The sequence below is a fragment of the Anomaloglossus baeobatrachus genome, chromosome 3 (genome assembly GCF_048569485.1).
Source record: "Anomaloglossus baeobatrachus isolate aAnoBae1 chromosome 3, aAnoBae1.hap1, whole genome shotgun sequence".
NCBI classification, from domain to species: domain Eukaryota; kingdom Metazoa; phylum Chordata; class Amphibia; order Anura; family Aromobatidae; genus Anomaloglossus; species Anomaloglossus baeobatrachus.
Genome location: NC_134355.1, coordinates 433,698,745 through 433,719,734, shown reverse-complemented (window position 1 = coordinate 433,719,734; position 20,990 = coordinate 433,698,745). Strand labels below are relative to the sequence as shown.

Sequence of the window (20,990 nt, the reverse complement as noted above, 5' to 3'; positions counted from 1 at the left end):
CGGAGGCAGTAGCTATACACCCAATTGTCTGGGTCTCCCAATGGAGCGACAAAGAAATTGCGTTTGGAGACCCCCTGAGGTGCCTAAACAATGGTGCTAACCCCACAAGTGACCCCATTTTGGAAACTAGATCCCTCATGAAATTTATGTAGATGTTTATTGAGCACTTTGAACCTCTCGGGGTTATAAAACTTTGAGCCGTGAAAATAAAAAAAAATAAAAATTACCACGAAATTGTTACTTCAACCAGGTAGCTTTTTTTTCACAAGGGTATCAGGAAAAATTGCAACATAAAATGTATTGTGCATTTTCTCGTGAGTACACAGATACATCATATGTGGTAGATATCAAATGTTTGGGCGCACAGCAGGGCTCGGAAGGCAAAAAGCATCATTTGACTTTTCAAACGCAAAATTGTCTGGAATCGTTAGTGGATGCCATGTTGTGTTTGGAGAGCCCCTGAGGTGCCTAAACAATGGAGCTCCCCACAACTGACCCCATTTTGGAAACTAGACCCCTCATGGAATTTATCTAGATGTTTACTGAACACTTTGAACCCCTGGAGGCTTCACAAAAATTTAGAATGTTCAGCCGTGAAAATTGATATTTTTTTTTTTTACCATGAAATTATTATTTCAACCAGGTAGTTTTTTTTTTTTCTACAAGGGTATCAGGAAAAAATGCACCATAAAATGTATTGTGCAATTTCTCCTGAGTACACAGATACCTCATATGTGGTGGAAAGTTAGTTGTTTGGGCACATGGCGGGGCTCAGAAGAGAAGGAGCGCCATTTCACAGCAAAATTAGTTGGAATTATTAGTGTACGCCATGTTGCGTTTGGAGACCCCCTGAGGTGCCTAAATAATGGAGCTCCCCCACAAGTGACCTCATTTTGGAAACTAGACCCCCCCATGGCATAAATCTAGATGGGTAATGAGCACTTTGAACCCTCACGTGCTTCATACATTGAGGCATAAAAACAAAAAAGTACTTTTTTTTTTTCCTCAAAAATGTTATTTTAGGCTAATTTTTTTAATTTTTACAGGGGTAACAGGATAAAATGGACCGCAAAATGTGTTGGGCAATTTGTTCTGAGTACGCCGATACCTCATATGTGGCAGAAAACCACTGTTTGGGCGCACGGCAGAGCTCCAGAGGGAAGGAGCGTGATTTGACTTTTTAAATGGAAAATTAGCTGGAATCGTTAGCCGCACCATGTTGCGTTTGGAGATCCCCCTGATGTGCTTAAACAGTGGAGCTCCCCCACATGTGACCCCATGTTGGAAACTAGACACCCCCATACAAAGAAATATTAGTTTGGCGAAATAAAAAATACAGGCGTCAGTAAAAAAAAAAAAAAAAAAAAAAAAAAATAGGAGCGCTTGCAACTGACACTAAGGCAAGTGCCACATGTGAGAACGATGCACAAATCTCGCATCTCATCACCCGACACAGCCGCACACTCCTGTCTGGAAGAGAGCGACCGTGCCGGATGATGTGGTGTGAGACTTGTGCATCGCTCTCATGTGTGGCACTGGGCTGACCCTTACAATATTCAGTAAAAAATACTGTAGTTGACGATTACTACAGTATAATTTTACTGGCCCTAAACTAAGTTTATTTGTATTTCTTAGTTTACAAAAAAAAAAAAATCAGGACGCACGCACGGATGTGCTGCAAAAAGGGGGGGGGGGGGGAACTAGGTGGGATGGAAAAAAAGATGGATGGAGGATGGAAGAGGGCGCGGCAGAGGATGGGAGAGGGCGCGGCGGGTGAGGGCACAACAGATGCAGGAGATGCGGAGGATGGGGGGGGAGGGTGGAAGGGGAGTGGGAGGTGAAATTGGGGATAGCTACCTTACAGAATGGATCTAGGCAGCAGGATTGCAGCAGATCCGGGAGGGGGAGAGGTGGGAGAAGGGGCAGAGGATTAAGGGGATGGGAAAGAGCAGGCAGCAGATCAGGGAGGGGGCAGAGGCTGATGGGGGAGTGAGGTGGCAGCAGATGGGGAGAGTGCGGCGGCTGAAGGGGAGAGTGCGGCGGCTGAAGGGGAGAGTGCGGCGGCTGAAGGGGAGAGTGCGGCGGCTGAAGGGGAGAGTGCGGCGGCTGAAGGGGAGAGTGCGGCGGCTGAAGGGGAGAGTGCGGCGACTGAAGGGGAGAGTGCAGTGGCTGATGGGGGAGTGGAGCGGCAGATGCAGGGGTGGCGCATACAAGGAGGCAGCAGAAAGAAAGCAGCGGCGTCAGATGCAGGAGGGGGTGCAGCGGGAGGAGAGCAGCGGCGTCAGATGCGACCCCTGCATGTGACGCCGCTGCTCTCCTCCCGCTGCGCCACCCCCTGCATCTGACGCCGCAGCTCTCTTTCTGCTGAGCAGCGGCATCACCTGCAGGGGCGCAGCGGGAAAATAGCGGCGTCACATGCAGGGGCGTAGCGGGAGAGTAGCGGCGTCACATGCAGGGGCGCAGCGGGAGAGTAGCGGCGTCACATGCAGGGGCGAAGCAGATGGAGGAGGGCAGCGGTGGATCGGGGGCTGTGACTCACAGTTGGGTACCCGCAGTGATCGCTCTCCTCAGATTCCACGGAGGGAGAAGCTGAGGAGAGCGATCTCCTACAGCTCACCCGGTCCCAGATGCACGTGCTTAGAGAGAACGGTCACAAGGCCGATCTCTCCAATCAGAGCTGGGGGCGGGTGCAGCAAAGCTCACCCAGCTCCAGCCAATGGCCAGTGCTGCAGCTGCACTGACATAGCTGGATTTCAATGCTTCAGCCATTTTCAATGGCAGAAACATTACACTGGCTGAGATTGGCTGACGAACGCCGCTCAGCCAATCACAGCCTCCGTAGGTCCGGGAAGGAGACACCACCCCTCCTGAGGTCAGGTACAAGTCCTCTCCTTCCCGAATCTACAGTTTTTGAAAACCGATCGCGGTCACCGGGGCCGCGATTTCGCCATGACAGATGTATCCGTCATGGGTCTTTAAGTACCAGGACACCATGACAGATACATCCGTCAAAGGTCGTCAATGGGTTAAAAAAAGCAGATCACAGACATGGCACAAAACTAAAGTCATTTCATATGGCAAGTTTCTGGCTTTAAGAAACACTAAAAAAAATCATGAAAACATAATGTGCTAGCCAGTAACTGTTATTTTTCAAGACCAAACGGGGAAAAAAAATATGGAATCACTCAATTATGAGGAGAAAATTATGGAATCCTGAAAACAAAAAAAAAAAAAAAAAGAAAGAACACTCCTATACATCACTAGTGTTTTGTTGCACCACCTCTGGGTTTTATAACAGCTTGCAGTCTCTGAGGCATGGACTTAATGAGTGATAAACAGTACTCTTCATCAATCTGGCTCTAACTTTCTGATTGCTGTTGCCAGATCACCTTTGCAGGTTGGAGCCTTGTCATGGATTATTTTCTTCAACTTCCACCCAAGATTTTCAATTGGATTGAGATCCGGACTATTTGCGGTCTATGTCATTAACCTTATGTGTCATTTTTCAAGGAATTTATTCAGTTTTTGCTCTATGGCAGGATGATTTATCATCTTGTTAAATGAGTTCATCATCGCCAAACATCCTTTCAATTGATGAGATAAGAAAAGTGTCTAAAACTTCAATATAAACTTGAGCATTTATTTAAGATGTAATGACAGCCATCTCTCAGTGCCTTTACCTGACATGCAGCCCCATATCATCAATGACTGTGGAAATTTACATGTTCTCTTCAGGCAGTCATTTTTTAATTGTTTAACTTTTCTGTATGTAAATCCCATTTCCTTTAGGCAGTATCTGACCGTTCGGTCACAGACATTGACTCCAGTTTCCTCCCATTCGTTTTGCATTTGTTTTGTTGTGCATTTCCTGTTTTGGAGACATATTGCTTTAAGTTTCCTGTCTTGACACTTTGAGGTCTTCCATGGTCTGCCAGTATGTTTGCCATTAACAACGTTTCCATGTTGCTTGTATTTGGTCCAGATTTTAGACACAGCTGACTGTGAACAACTCAACATCCCTCTTTTAAGAATTTGATAATCCTCTCCTTTGTTTCAATTGACATCTCTCGTGTTGGAGCCATGATTCATGTCAGTCCACGAGTTGCAACAACTCTCCAAGGTGTGATCACTCCTTTTTAGATGCAGACTAACGAGCAGATCTTATTTGATGCAGGTGTTAGTTTTGGGAATGAAAATTTACAGAGTGATTCCATAGTTTTTTCCCCCTGATTGGTCTTGAAAAGTAACAGTTACTGGCTAGCACATTATGTTTTCATGATTTTTTTTAGTGTTTCTTAAAAGCCAGAAAGTTGCCATATGAAACGACTTTAGTTTTGTGCCATGTCTGTGATCTGCTTCTTTTAAACAAAAGTAAACAACTGAATGAACATCCTCCTCAGAGCTAGGTGATTCCATAATTTTTTGCCTGGGGTTGTATAAGTTTTCTGTTTTCTCACGATACAAAATCTATTATAACCTATGGTGTTATTCGCACGTCCAATTTCTTCTGGTATCAGGAATAAAAAGGGCCAGGTATAAGTCTATGGGTCCCTGAAAAACGCAAACAGCACACAGTGGCCATGTCTGTGCTGTTTGTACTTCACATTGCAAGGGATAGGAAAAGCTTTATGAAAAAACACTTAATGGATCCACCCAAGAAAAGCACTGAAGACACACTGATAGTAATACAGACACACGGACCATACACTGATGACACACTAATGGTAATACAGACACACGGAATGTGCACTTATGAAACACTAATTGTAAAACAGACCCATGAACAATACACTGAGGACACATTGATGGTAAAACAGACACATGGACAATACACTGATCCAAAACCCTGGTGACACCAGAACCATTTTCTGAAGTATGTATTTAAACATGTGTGAATGAGGACTTACAAAGAGTCCACAACATCATGATACGGTTTTGGGCCACGCTGTACATGCTACATGTGGGCTAACCCTTTGAGTCTGTAGAAATGAAAAATACCGCAGTTAAGAAATGCTCCAGGTAAAAACTGAGTACTCCATCCAATTAAATTGTTCTTCTTAAAGCTGTGCAAAAGGAGAAGGCTCGTTAATTTAGCCTACCTTTGAGCCGTGGGGAAAATTACCTTGTTGGGAAACAATTATATTAGATCTGGAGAGCAGAGCCTAATCTGCCAATACCACTGGACAATCATCTGCCCATAATATTTCCTTACAGCAGGTTGCCAGAATAAAAACAAAGCATTCATTTTGCTGTACAGAGTAGCTCCTCACCACTCCTGAAGGGTTTTCACAATGCTACTTATGTCCTTCTTGGGAATGTCCCGTCCAATGCAGAAATCGACTTCTAGCACATGATTGCGTTGATCCAATTTTCCCTGAATGATGTCTGTGTAAACTGCTTCTATGATCAGATCCTCCAACTCTCGGAGGTTCCTCATCTCTAAGTCTTTCAGCAGCACAGAATATGGAATGCACTAACAAGTAAAAAAAAAATTTAAAAAAAATGAGTGCAAATATATCAAAACATAACAATGCAAACCCATCTGCTAATATCCCCAATGTAATAATGATAGACAACAGTACTGTCACACCAAAACAAGCAATGTCATTGACAACATCACTTACAAATACAAATGACATACAAATATAGTAAAAACAAAAATGTATTCAGGTGAATGCAGCAATAGGCTGGCAGAGGAAGGAAAACACAAAAGAGTATGACCATGTGGATCTGCACATGCCACACATTACCTTCATCCTGGATGCAAGGCTCACAATAGTCAGGTGTTTCAGCTTGTTTTTCTGTACAGCCGAAAGTTCTGGCAAACTATCCTTTAATGCTGGGGATAAAACATTTATACAACATTAAAATATATATTTTAGGAAAAACAGGAGGTTTCTATGTGCAGCTTAAAGGGACTCTGCGAGGATGTTTTTGCTATGTAATCTGAAGCCAGCATGCTATAAGATTTAACAAACAGTTTACAGCGCTGTATCTCTTATCTCAAAGTGTATTTTTGTTTACCTGCAATGTTAGTTTAAAGCTGGTGTCACACATAACGACGACGACAACGACGTCGCTGCTACGTCACCATTTTCTGTGACGTTGCAGCGACGTCCCGTCGCTGTCGCTGTGTGTGACATCCAGCAACGACCTGGCCCCTGCTGTGAGGTCGCCGGTCGTTGCTGAATGTCCAGCTTCATTTTTTGGTCGTCACTCTCCCGCTGTGACACACACATCGCTGTGTGTGACAGCGAGAGAGCGACGAAATGAAGCGATCAGGAGCCGGCACTGGCAGCTGCAGTAAGCTGTATCCAGCGTAAACATCGGGTAACCAAGGGAAGACCTTTCCCTAGTTACCCGATATTTACGCTGGTTACCGGCCTCCGCTCTTGCTGCCAGCGCCGGTTCCTGCACTGTGACATGTGGCTGCAGTATGCATCGGGTAATTAACCCGATGTATACTGTAGCAAGGAGAGCAAGGAGCCAGCGCTAAGCAGTGCGCGCGGCTCCTTGCTCTCTGCACTGTGACATGTAGCTGCAGCACACATCGGGTTAATTAACCCGATGTGTACTGTACCTAGGAGAGCAAGGAGCCAGCGCTAAGCGCGGCTCCCTGCACATGTAGCACAGCGACGTTATGATCGCTGCTTCTGCTGTTTGACAGCTAAGCAGCGATCATAACAGCGACTTACAAGGTCGCTGTTACGTCACCGAAAATGGTGACGTAACAGCGACGTCGTTGTCGCTGTCGCTTAGTGTGACACCAGCTTTAGCCTCTTAGCTTTAGGGTACCTTCACACTTTAGTGAAGCAGCAGCGATCCGACCAGCAATCTGACCTGGTCAGGATCGCTGCTGCGTCGCTACATGGTCGCTGGTGAGCTGTCAAACAGGCAGATCTCACCAGCGACCAGTGACCAGCCCCCAGCCAGCAGCGACGTGCAAGCGACGCTGCGCTTGCATGGAGCCGGCGTCTGGAAACTGCGGACACTGGTAACTAAGGTAAACATCGGGTATGGTTACCCGATGTTTACCTTAGTTACCAGCGCACACCGCTTAGCTTAGTGTGTGCAGGGAGCAGGAACCGGCACTTGCAGCATGAGAGCTGCGGAGGCTGGTAACGAAGGTAAATATCGGGTAACCACCTTGGTTACCCGATGTTTACCTTGGTTACAGCTTACCACAGGCTGTCAGACGCCGGCTCCTGCTCCCTTCACATTCAGGATTGTTGCTCTCTCGCTGTCACACACAGCGATGTGTGCTTATCAGCGGGAGAGCAACAATAAAAAAACGAACCAGCACTGTGTGTAACGAGCAGCGATCTCACAGCAGGGGCCAGATCGCTGCTCAGTGTCACACACAGCGAGATAGCTAATGAGGTCACAAAAACCGTGACTCAGCAGCGATCTCAGTAGCGATCTCGCTGTGTGTGAAGTACCCCTTAAGGGTACCGTCTCACTAAACGACGTACCAGCGATTCCGACCATGATATTGACCTGGTCAGGATCGCTGGTGAGCTGTCAATCAGGTAGATCTCACCAGCGACCGGTGACCAGCCCAGCCACCAGCGACTCGTGGAAACGATGCTGCGCTTGGTAACCAAGGTAAATATCGGGTAACTATGCAAAATGCTTTGCTTGGTTACCTGATATTTACCCTAATTACCAACGCACACCGCTTAGCGCTGGCTCCCTGCACTCATAGCCAGGTTACACATCGGGTTACTAAGCAAAGCGCTTCGCTTAGTTACCAGATGTGTACTCTAGCTACTTGTGCAGGGAGTCGGCACTGGGAGCCTGAGAGCGGCGTACGCTAGTAACCAAGGTAAACATCGGGTAACCAAGCAAAGCGCTTCGCTTAGTTACCCAATGTGTACCTTGGTTACCAGCGTCCGCAGCTTCCAGACACCGGCTCCCTGCACATTCAAATCGTTGCTCTCTCGCTGTCAAACACAGTGATGTGTGCTTCACAGCGGGAGAGCAACGAGCAAAAAATGAACCAGCACTGTGTGTAACGATCAGCGATTTCACAGCAGGGGCCAGGTCGCTGCTTAGTGTCACACACAGCGAGATCGCTAATGAGGTCACTGATACGTCACAAAACCTGTGACTCAGCAGCGATCTCGCTATGTGAGAAGTACCCCTAAGTCTCAGTCACACACAACGACTTACCAGCGATCCCAACAACGATACAATCTGATTAGGATCGCTGGTAAGTAGTTGGGAGGACGCTGGTGAGATGTCACACAGTCAGACCTTACCTACGACGCAGTAACGATGAGCAACATGTATAACGATCTCGGCGGATCGTTATATATGTATAACGACCCTGTTAGGAGATCATTGGTAGGCGTCAAATACAGCATCGCCTTTGAAGAAAATGGTCCGGACCATTCGGCAACGACTACCGATCTCACAGCAGGGGCCTGATCGCTGGCAAGATCGTTGCTGCGTCACAGAAACTGACTCCACAACGATCTCGTTAGCGATCTCGTTTTGTGTGATGGGGCCTTTAGGCCTAAGCCACACGACATGAAAATCGGTGCGAGTGGAGTGCAATAAAATCGCATTCCACTCGGACCAACCAACTATAATGCGATCCTCTTTTCTCTCGCACCCATTCAAGTCTATGGGACGAGAGAAAAATCGCATTGCACTCGCGGAACATCAGTGTACCGCGAGTGTAGGGCGAGAATGGCAATAGCCGGCTACGGAGGAGAGAGGGAGAGAAATTCCTCCCTCCCCCTTCTCCGTGCCAGCCCGCCCCTCCTCAGTGCCGGCCCGCCCCCCCCACAGCTGAGGTCCACTCGCAGGATCGGACCTCAGTCACAGGGACACTTGCATGACACTCGCCTGTGTTGCCAGCGTGAGCTGAGTGTCATGTGAGGGGATTGCAGTAATCCCCGTGTGGCCCCAGCCTTATCATTAGTGGATCTGAGCAGTGTGTGAGCTGTAGTCAGGGATTCCCGTTCCCCTTTGTGATTAGCAGCTTCTGTCCATGGAAATGGGCAACTCTCAGAGCTCTGCTACATGTTAAAGATAATATCTTTCCCTGTGTCAGAACAGTTACACCCAGTAATATAAGAGTTATAGTTAAATTCAGAATCCCTTTGCTTACATCATGCTGCTCTCAGATGAGGTAGCACAAATCTGCTGACAGTTTCCCTTTAATGTGAATCTTTCATGACAATGAAACTTATCACACCCTTACCACCCAATCCGCTTATATTTCCATGTAGCTTCTTGATACATCAATCTATACCTCTATCAATAAAATCTGGCACGCAATGACTGAAAAATACACATTTGAATCCATATATAAATTAAACTGGAGTGGTCTGGATGTGATTGGAGCACTTCCTGAGCCTCTGCCTCGCCAGCTCTATTCTCTGATTAGCGCCACTTCTCTACTAATAGCTCAACAGTTGTGCAGTCAAGCCAATGAGATGTCCATCAAGTAGAAAAAGGGAAGGGGAGGCAAAGTATAGAACTGGAAACACAGATGCTTGGCAAGTGTTTCAATCATGACCAAGGTACATCAGCCTCATTGCATATAGCTTACAACATAGATTTTTAAGTTACTGAGCTTTTTATAATGTCATCAACGTTATCAGTTAACAAATCAACAGGACTACACTGTAAAGCAAAATACATCTTACCGAGATAATCTGGATATGTTCCATAGGCAAACAAATTCAGGAGCTTGAAGTAACCAGAGTTTGGGCTGTCTGCAAGCTAAATGGACAAGGTTAGATATCAAGTCTGGGTACACTGGCAGGTTATCAATCACTGGCATTACGTAATGGCACCTAGGTACCTGGCTGATTCTGAAAATAAGGCGGAACACTGCATCCCATTCACAATTTTAAACTTTAGGTCGATATCCTGGTGATATGCAACTGTAGTCATCACCGAAAGTGTTGGCAGCCTTGAAACTGTTCCAAATAATGAAGTACTTCTCCCAGAAAATTAATGCAATTACAAGTTTTCTTACACATGTTGTAAGATGGCAACCACACTTATTGTATATGGGCGGCATGTACCACAAAAGTGGTAAAGACCTGAAGGATCGTTCTGCACTTGTAGTGCCACATTTTGTACAAGTGTTCCCTGGGTCAGTCTTTCAGGTGGCTGGAGAGATGGGTGGGTCTGGTCACCTACATACCCTGCCCATGGGTGTGTCTGACATGTGGCAGACAGGTCATATGTCATGTATAATGGAGTCTATTGTTTGGCACATGTCAGAGTGTGTGGAGTCTGAGGAGGAAGCTGTCAGGCTTCCATGAGGAAGCCTCCTAGAGATGACTGTGAATGCTGACCTGGGTCAGTGAGTGGAGAGAGACAGCTCCACTGGGATGCTTCGGCTGAGTGGTATCCGAACCTGAGCAGGTGTACCACAAGAGGAAGACTGTCTTGAAGACCGCGTTTGTTTGTATTTTCTTTTAAGCTGGAAGAGGCTCTGGTTTATGTTGCTGCACTGTAGTTTATGCTGTGGAAATACCATTTGGACTTTTAAAGTGTCGATGTTTCTCGTCTACCTTGCTGAAGCAAGCAAAGTTAGTAAACCCCCATCACATTAAGTGTCTGAACTATGTGATATAAAACGTTTATTTACTTTGTGTAATTGCAACAACACAAAGAAAAACCAGAGGAAAAGTAAATTGGACATAATTTCACACAAAACTCCAAAAATGGCACCTTCAACTTGATATTTGATTGCACCCACTTTGGAATAAATAACTGCAATCGCTTCCTATAACCAGCAACAAGCTTCTTACACCTCTCACCTGGAATTTTGGACCACTCTTATTTTACAAACTGCTCCAGGTCCCTCATATTTGAAGGATGTCTTCTTCCCTAAAGCAATTTTAACACCTACTGCCGAAGACTGTTTTCACTTTCCTGACCGGGCCAATTTTTTTCAATTCTGACCAGTGTCACTTTATGAGGTAGTAACTCAAGAAAACTTCAATGGATTCCAGTGATTTTTAGTGACATATTGTACTTCAATATAGTTGTATCTTTAGTTAGAACTTTTTTACGCTTATTTGTGAAAATATTGGAAATTTGGTGAAAATTTTATTCTTTGATTTTTTTTTATGCTTTTAAACCAGAGTTATATCACACAAAATAGTTAATAAATAACACTTCCCACATGTCTACTTTACATCAGCGCAATTTTTGAAACATGATTTTTTTTTTTCGTTAGGAAGTTAGAAGAGTTAAAGGATTATCAGCAATTTTTCGAACAAAATTTATAAAAACAGTATTTAAAGACCAAGAAATATATCAAGAAAAAACTGTCCCTTTATGAGAAGGTCGTCCAGATATGGGATGACAAATACCTCGGACGAAGCAGGGTCATGACAGCCACCATGACCTTGGTAAAGACTCGAGGAGCCGTGGCTAGGCCAAAGGGGAAAGCCATAAACTGGAAGTGTTCCTCCCCAATTGCGAAACGAAGGAACTTGTGGTGATCTTTGCAGATTGGAATGTGTAAGTAGGTGTCCTGTCTATCGAGGGAGGCCAGGAATTCTCACGGTTCCAAGGACGCAACCACAGAGCTTAGTGATTCAATGCGAAAGGGGCGAGTCTGCACTGCCTTGTTTATATCTTGTAATATAGGATGGGCCGAGCCATCCTTTTTGGGAACCACGAAAAGGTTCGAGTAAAACCCTGTGTAACATTTGAACTCTATTTTGTAATCGGTGGGTACCAGTTCTCGCACCCAGGCGTCGTCTATGTAGCAAAGCCATATGTCCTGGAAGAGGAGCAGTCGACCTCCTACGGTGGTCGGGGGATGCCTGGCATCATGCTGAGGAGGAATAGTGAGAACGGGAACCACCGGATCTGGGCTGACTAGGATGGGAGCGCCAGGTCGTGTTTGTCTTAGAGGGTCCAGGGAGGATCGGTTAGACTTTGCGGGTGGCTTAGAGGTAAAGTTTCAAAAGGATCGAAAATGCCAGGGAAATCTCTTGCAAGGTGCGCGCTTTGGGCGCTGTTGTGGTAGAGAGGTGCTCTTATCCCCTGCTGTACCAACAATGATTCTGTCAAGTGTTTTGCTGAAAAGGCAAAACCACTGAAAGGGGAACCCTGTTAGGGATTTCTTAGATGCACTGTCTGCACTCCAGGCTTTAAGCCAGAGAATTCGACAGATTCCCACCGAATTGCTGGTCGCCATGGCGGCATAAATTGCAGAGTCTAGAGAAGCGTATATAAGATATTTTGCAGCCATGGATATTTGGTTAGTTAGCTCAACTAACTGAGAAGGCAAACCTTCTGCACGGAGGCCTCTACGTAAACACTTACTCCAGACGGCAAGAGCCGTGGCAACCCACGCTGCGGCAAATGAGGGGCAGAGGGAGGAACCCGCCGCCTCAAAAATAGATCAAGCCAGAGCCTCAACGGTGAGAAAGGCACTGTATGGAATGGAGAGTACTAAGTGCTGAGTGCTTGGGCAGTCGAGACACAGGATGGTTGACAGCAGGGGACTCTGCCCAATCCTTCACTAGTTCTGGAGAGAACGGATAGAGAAGGGCGAGACGTCGCTTGCCAGAAAATTGTTTTTCTGGGTGAGCTCTCTGCTTGACCAGAATGGCGTCAGGATTATTAGACAAATGTTTTGGGGTTCGCTTAGGTTTTTTTAAGGAAACCATCTTTGAAACCGCCGCAGGCATATCTTCATCTACCGATAGAGTCTGGTGAACAGCCGAGACTAAACTGTTGACCATCTCCTGGATATTGAATGCCTGCTCCGCATCCAGTTCCAGGTCGCAGTCCAACACTGGAGACATCAATAGGGAAGAGAAAAGGCTACACAAATTCATAGGCGCACATCCGGATTATATGAAAAAAATATATAAAAAATTTATTGAATCCATGAAAACACCAACAATTAAAAACATTTAAAACCACACATAAATACACAAACATGACCTCCATACAGTATAATCATGGCTTAGTTGACCAGGGACCAATATATAAAGGTAAATATGGTTGGAGTAAATATACAATAATCACAGGTAGTTGATAATAACCAAATATACAGTGATTAGCAAGATATAACCCAAAAACACCGTAAATGCGAATTGTTTTATATTGACATCCAAAATCAAGTATCCATACATATATAGATGTACCTGGTTAAATAATAGAATTCCAATTCAAAATAGAGAATCATCAACCTCAATGAATTAATACTGTAATTTTTCATGAAAACCCTAATCCCATAATGATATAATCAAGCCCAATAGGGCATAATACACAATACACATAACCCTGATCCGGGTGTCCTAGCAATCAGCTTATCAGTGAGAAAATATAGGAAAGGGTTAAGAGGCTAAGAAATACTCAGCAAAGGTATAGTATAGTTCCCCTATCCACCAAGTGCACACATATTTACCAACCGGGCCCGGTTTCTCAGTGGTGGACAGCTGTAAGGCAAGTATGTGGACAGGGAGGCAAAATATGCCTCAATAAAGGAGTTCGTAGGAAGCCCCACGCGTTACACTGTCTAGCAGCTTCATCCAGTTCCAGGTCGCAGTCCAACTCTGGAGACATATCATCGTAGGCAGACTCTGACGCAGAATCAGACTGAGTCATCATGGGATGTGGATGGGCTGCATATATAGACCCGTTTAGGTTTATAGACCCGGAAAGGATTTCCTCTGGATCCCAGTAGGGACCCTATCCTGAACCTGGGGTGCAGGGTCGTTCTGGTCCTCCGAGGTAGCCTGGTGGAGCAAGGTCGTCCTGGATCCCCAAGGGAGGTTGGAGATCTGATAAGTGCTGTACCGAAACCAGAGACTGCGAGATTTTAGTTAGGTTAGCTATCGATTGTGAGAGGAAGGCAACCCACTTGGGGTGGGGGGGTTCGCGAGAGTCCTCATCTGCAGCGGCGGGGGGATCCTGGAATGCCACATCGCAGTCCTGACACGGAGAGGGGGGGGTGACTGGCCTGAGTAGAAATTCAGATTGCAGGACTTTACGCATTATAAAGGGAGCCTGTGTCTTCCGCACTTTTGAATTAGACATAATGCAAAGCGATGCAGTAATCTGCTAGATTCCCTTAACTTCTATGGAAGTTTAGGGTCTCCTAGTGCGGAGAAGGGCTACACTTCTGTGTTATTGCAGTAAATAGCTGGAGCCCGCAGCACCAACCCTCCTGAGCAAGGAGAGCTTACCACGTCCAGACCGTGGAGCAGAAAGCTGCTGGCTGTGTCCCCTTGTGTGAAATTATGTCCAATTTGCCTATTTTCTCAAATTTATTTGTGTTGTTCCATTACACTCAAAGAAAATAAATGCGTATAACAAAATGTGTAATTGCAATAATTTTCTAGGAAAAATATTTCATTTTGTGGAATAATTTTAAGGATGCCAACACTTTTGGCCATGACTCTTGCCCATGGATATGAAACATGTACATAATTCTTTGCAGATGCACTTATATCTGCAGATAAATTACCATAGCATGCCCGATCACTAAAAAGAAACATGGCAGAACTTATTACAAGATGACATTAGCAGTTTTTCATCAATAGCAGTGGAGAGTATATGCACAGTATGCGGGAACACAAATCGGTCACGGGGTGTACATCTCATAAAGGGGGCTCCTTACCTCTTGTACTGTGGGTAAATCTAGAAGTTCTCCAAATACATAGACCCCTGGGGCTTCTAATACTTGATTGATAAGGGCTGGAAGAGCTGAGCCTTTAGTTCCTTTGGCTAGTAAGATGAATTGCTCCAGGAGACTACTGGATGGCTTCTGTTCTCCTGCCATACTACAGCTAGGAGGTCTAAGAGCTGTAAAAAGAGAAGTAACATTATAAGACTGGGAATAAATGTCACAAGAACAACATTGAGACTACAAGGATCTTTTAGAGAACACACATCACTGGACAGAGTCTAGATGCATTAACAATTGCGGGCATGTAACATGTGGACACGTGAGCTCTCAAAAAGAAAAAAAATATATATATAAATAATAATAATAATAATAATAATAATAATAATAATAATAAAATAAACCTGTGCTACACTCACCCTCCCTGGGTTAAGTGCAAAGTCTCTGCCGCTGTCCTTGGTGTCAGTTAAAAAGAACCCGTCACCTAGAATATGCGTTCTGACCTATCAGCAGACGCATGTGTGCCCTAATTACACCTCCCTACCCATCCCTGTGCTGTAAAATTGTATAATATGAAAGTAATTTAAAAATGTTTTATTACCTTCATATTTCGTATGTAAATAGCAGGGAATGTGGTCACAGGGGCGGCGCCTTGCCCTATGGACCTCTGCATATTTCTGTATCACGCCACTGTGGGCGTGATACCATGGAGCGAAGTCCCCGTCGCTCATTCTATCCTGCGCACGTTTATACTTACCATTGCGGCAGGCTTCTCTTCCAGGTTCTCCTTGTCAGTTTCAGATCCGCGCACTGCGCATGCGCTTCTGAAGCCGGCGATTGAACACCCGGAAGAGAAGCCTGCCGCAATGGTAAGTATAAACGTGCGCAGGATAGAATGAGCGACGGGGACTTCGCTCCATGGTATCACGCCCACAGTGGCGTGATACAGAAATATGCAGAGGTCCATAGGGCAAGGCGCCGCCCCTGTGACCACATTCCCTGCTATTTACATACGAAATATGAAGGTAATAAAACGTTTTTTATTACTTTCAAATTATACAATTTTACAACACAGGGATGGGTAGGGAGGTGTAATTAGGGCACACATGCGTCTGCTGATAGGTCAGAACGGATATTCTAGGTGACAGGTTCCCTTTTATGTCTGCAGCCCTGATCTCATGTCAACAGCACTGCAACCAATCACTGAGCTCAGTGGCTCATGTCATCTACTCAGGTACAGACACTGAGATCACTTACCGTATTGCCTGCATTGCAGTCAATGGAAAAACCCTTTAAAAGGTGCCAAAGCACTGAAAATACCTGATAACAGCTGCCCTACAAACAAAAGCATGGATCAGCCATATGTGCAGAGCTGTATTTTGCCTTCATGCTGCCCTAGGCACTTTAAGTGGTCGCGCCCGTTAGTGACAACGTAAAACTGAGTTTTCGCACACGACATCTGTTTAAGGCAGATCTACTCTGTAAAACACTTTAAAAAGTATCAATGAGAAACGAAGGGCACTAACCCCCCCCCCAATGGGAATCACCACAGGCACATCAAAACATAGCATGAGTATAAAATATTCCCACCACACCGTCCCCACTTATATAGTGTGACTGTCACACTGCCCCTAATAAACTACACACTGCCCCTAATAAACTAAAACACCACTCTGTCCTCCCTTATAAATTATACCCACCACACCTTGCTCGATTATGAAATATGATCTGTACATTGTGAGGAGGGAGCAGCATGATGTGAGGACAATGTCCCATGCATGCTGCCCCCTCCTCACAGTGCCCCATGCATGCTGCCCCCTCCTCACAATGTCCCATGCGTGCTGCCCCCTCCTCACAATGTCCCATGCGTGCTGCCCCCTCCTCACAATGTCCCATGCGTGCTGCCCCCTCCTCACAATGTCCCATGCGTGCTGCCCCCTCCTCACAATGTCCCATGCGTGCTGCCCCCTCCTCACAATGTCCCATGCGTGCTGCCCCCTCCTCACAATGTCCCATGCGTGCTGCCCCCTCCTCACAATGTCCCATGCGTGCTGCCCCCTCCTCACAATGTCCCATGCGTGCTGCCCCCTCCTCACAATGTCCCATGCGTGCTGCCCCCTCCTCACAATGTCCCATGCGTGCTGCCCCCTCCTCACAATGTCCCATGCATGCTGCCCCCTCCTCACAATGTCCCATGCATGCTGCCCCCTCCTCACAATGTCCCATGCATGCTGCCCCCTCCTCACAATGTCCCATGCATGCTGCCCCCTCCTCACAATGTCCCATACATGCTTCCCAGTCCTCACAATGTCCCATGCATGCTGCCGCCTCCTCACAATGTCCCATGCATGCTGCCGCCTCCTCACAGTTTTCCCATGCATGCTGCCCCCTCCTCACAGTGTCCCATCCATGCTGCCCCCTCCTCACAGTGTCCCATCCATGCTGCCCCCTCCTCACAGTGTCCCATCCATGCTGCCCCCTCCTCACAGTGTCCCATCCATGCTGCCCCCTCCTCACAGTGTCCCATCCATGCTGCCCCCTCCTCACAGTGTCCCATCCATGCTGCCCCCTCCTCACAGTGTCCCATCCATGCTGCCCCCTCCTCACAATGTCCCATGCATGCTGCCCCCTCCTCACAATGTCCCATGCATGCTGCCCCCTCCTCACAGTGTCCCATGCATGCTACCCCCTCCTCACAGTGTCCCATGCATGCTGCCCCCTTCTCACAATGTCCCATGCATGCTGCCCCTCTCCATGAGCTCCTAATGCTGCCTACCTCATTTCCATAATGACACCTACATGTTGCCCCACTCATGCTAAGACCACCACACTAACGTTTATGCTGAGACACCCCCCCACACACACACTACTCCACTCTTGATATTGACTCCCCTACATTGCTCCACTCCATACTGATCCCACACATGTTGCCCCTTGTCCATAATGAGCTCCCAATGCTGCCCCCCTCTTACTCTGAGTCCTTACACTCCCCCCACCCAATTGATTTTGTCATTGCACTATGCCTCAACCCTTGTACTCTGTCTCTAGCATTAGCCCCTCACTCCCCCAGCATCAGTCTCTCTCCCCCAGCATCAGTCTCTCTCTTCCCTCAGCATCAGCCTCTCTCTTCCCTCAGCATCAGCCTCTCTCTTCCCTCAGCATCAGCCTCTCTCTTCCCTCAGCATCAGCCTCTCTCTTCCCTCAGATTCACCCTCTCTCCCCAGCCTCCCCAAGCATCAGCCTCTATCATCCCTCAGCATCAGCCTCTCCCCCAGTCTCAGCATCAGCCTCTCCCCCAGTCTCAGCTTCTGCCTCCCCCCAGCCTCAGCCTGCCTCAGCCTCCCCCCCAGTCTCAGCCTCCCCCCCAGTCTCAGCCTCCCCCCCAGTCTCAGCCTCCCCCCCAGTCTCAGCCTCCCCCCCAGTCTCAGCCTCCCCCCCAGTCTCAGCCTCCCCCCCAGTCTCAGCCTCCCCCCCAGTCTCAGCCTCCCCCCAGCCTCCCTCCAGCCTCCCCCCAGTCTCAGCCTCCCTTCAGCCACAGCCTCCCCCCAGTCTCAGCCTCAGCCTCCCTCCAGCCTCCCCCCAGTATCAGCCTCAGCCTCCCTCCAGCCTCCCCCCAGTATCAGCCTCAGCCTCCCTCCAGCCTCCCCGCCCAGTATCAGCCTCAGCCTCCCTCCAGCCTCCCCCCAGTGTCAGCCTCTGCCTCCCTCCAGCCTCCCCCCCAGTATCAGCCTCTGCCTCCCTCCCAGTATCAGCCTCTGCCTCCCTCCCAGTATCAGCCTCTGCCTCCCTCCCCCCAGTATCAGCCTCTGCCTCCCTCCCCCCAGTATCAGCCTCTGCCTCCCTCCAGCCTCCCCCCCAGTATCAGCCTCTGCCTCCCCCAGTATCAGCTTCTGCCTCCCTCCTGCCTCCCCCAGTATCAGCTTCTGCCTCCCTCCAACCTCTGCCTCCCTCCAGCCCCCCCCAGTATCAGCCTCTGCCTCCCTCCAGCCTCCCCCCAGTATCAGCCTCTGCCTCCCTCCAGCCTCCCCCCAGTATCAGCCTCTGCCTCCCTCCAACCTCCCCCCAGTATCAGCCTCTGCCTCCCTCCAACCTCCCCCCAGTATCAGCCTCTGCCTCCCTCCAACCTCCCCCCAGTATCAGCCTCTGCCTCCCTCCAACCTCCCCCCAGTATCAGCCTCTGCCTCCCTCCAACCTCCCCCCAGTATCAGCCTCTGCCTCCCTCCAACCTCCCCCCAGTATCAGCCTCTGCCTCCCTCCAACCTCCCCCCAGTATCAGCCTCCGCCTCCCTCCAGCCTCCCCCCCAGTATCAGCCTCTGCCTCCCTCCCAGTATCAGCCTCTGCCTCCCTCCCAGTATCAGCCTCTGCCTCCCTCCCCCCAGTATCAGCCTCTGCCTCCCTCCCCCCAGTATCAGCCTCTGCCTCCCTCCAGCCTCCCCCCCAATATCAGCCTCTGCCTCCCCCAGTATCAGCTTCTGCCTCCCTCCTGCCTCCCCCAGTATCAGCTTCTGCCTCCCTCCAACCTCTGCCTCCCTCCAGCCCCCCCCAGTATCAGCCTCTGCCTCCCTCCAGCCTCCCCCCAGTATCAGCCTCTGCCTCCCTCCAGCCTCCCCCCAGTATCAGCCTCTGCCTCCCTCCAGCCTCCCCCCAGTATCAGCCTCTGCCTCCCTCCAACCTCCCCCCAGTATCAGGCTCTGCCTCCCTCCAACCTCCCCCCAGTATCAGCCTCTGCCTCCCTCCAACCTCCCCCCAGTATCAGCCTCTGCCTCCCTCCAACCTCCCCCCAGTATCAGCCTCTGCCTCCCTCCAACCTCCCCCCAGTATCAGCCTCTGCCTCCCTCCAACCTCCCCCCAGTATCAGCCTCTGCCTCCCTCCAACCTCCCCCCAGTATCAGCCTCTGCCTCCCTCCAACCTCCCCCCAGTATCAGCCTCTGCCTCCCTCCAACCTCCCCCCAGTATCAGCCTCTGCCTCCCTCCAACCTCCCCCCAGTATCAGCCTCTGCCTCCCTCCAACCTCCCCCCAGTATCAGCCTCTGCCTCCCTCCAGCCTCCCCCCAGTATCAGCCTCTGCTTCCCTCCAGCCTCCCCCCAGTATCAGCCTCTGCTTCCCTCCAGCCTCCCCCCAGTATAAGCCTCTGCCTGCCCCCCCCGCATGCGCAGATCTCCGGTCTGCATTAGAGACACCCCCACGCTCCTTATGAATCTTCAGCTCTGCGAGCACTTACCTGATCCAGTGCCCGCCGCCATCTTCCTGGCTCACGTGAGTATCCTCTTCTGACACCGACTTCCATTGCGGCGTCCTGCTGTGAGCTCTGCACATGATGTCCACACAGCAGTGGACGCGGAACAGAGGAAGGAGCTGATTGGCGCGCGAATGTGACCCCGGAAGTGCAGGCGCCGGCAGTTCCGGGGTCAATCAGCTCCCTGTGCTCGGCGGCTGCAGTTTGTTTGCATTCGCGTCTTAATTGACACGGACACAAATAAATGGAAATGCGCCTCTTCCCCCCCTCCGAAAACACAGCGGATTTAATCGACTGACTAACGGAGGGGGAGTGGATCTGTAAAAAAAAAAAAAAAAAAATATTTTTTTTTTGCTGCCGCCCCCCGCAACCTGCCGCCCCAGGCACCGGACCACGGGTGCCTAATGGTAAATACGGCACTGCATATGTGCCTACATTTTCAATATGGAATGTGGAGTAAGATGCTGCCACACTAAACTATCCTGAAAACAAAAGGTTTTGACACAAACATTACCAACCCTTTCTAAACCGAACAGATATGTTGTGGGAAAACTAGACTGGAAGACATCATATATGGATGGTCATCCATTGTCACTGAAATTGGTGAGCTTAGTTGACATTTCCCTAAAGTGTATGGGACCCTTAGGGGCACATATGAAAGCCTCATGGGCATGTTAGAACTGTGTACAGGAGACAGTATTGCAGAAAATATATTACTTTGTGTGCCAAATAAAGCTGTTTCATATGGCACTGTATCTTAGGCCCCTTTCAGACGTCCATGTTTAAGGTACGTATCACATCTGTTTTTAACACGGATGCCACACGTACCCATGTTATTCTCTGGTGTTATTCACATGGTCGTGTTTTCACATGGACCGTGTGACCCCTCGTGGCCCCGCATGCATACACGCAGACATGTCCATTTTTTCTCTCCGGTAGCACGGGTGTCACGCGGATCGCACAATGATGTACGTGTCACACTGATGTCACACGGATCACCGGAGAAAACACAGGTCTTTTAAATAAAAAGATATTCTATATTTACCTGTATCCAGCGCTGTCTTCTTCGGCTTTGCTGCCTCCCGCTGCTGACATTCATTCATTATTCACAGCACTGAGGACCTGGAA

General features: G+C 48.4%; 1 protein-coding gene across 1 annotated transcript in view; it reads right to left on the bottom strand.

Moving 5' to 3' along the window:
* COPS7B (COP9 signalosome subunit 7B) overlaps window positions 1-20,990 on the bottom strand; it is a 50,415-nt gene that overhangs the window by 19,676 nt on the left and 9,749 nt on the right. Inside the window, exons 2-5 of the mRNA XM_075340406.1 lie at window positions 14,618-14,802; window positions 9,660-9,735; window positions 5,751-5,839; window positions 5,271-5,473 (exon numbers count right to left, since the gene is read on the bottom strand). Of these exons, the coding sequence (XP_075196521.1) occupies window positions 5,271-5,473; window positions 5,751-5,839; window positions 9,660-9,735; window positions 14,618-14,779 (530 nt within the window). The 5' untranslated portion in view covers window positions 14,780-14,802. The remainder of the gene's footprint in view (window positions 1-5,270; window positions 5,474-5,750; window positions 5,840-9,659; window positions 9,736-14,617; window positions 14,803-20,990) is intronic.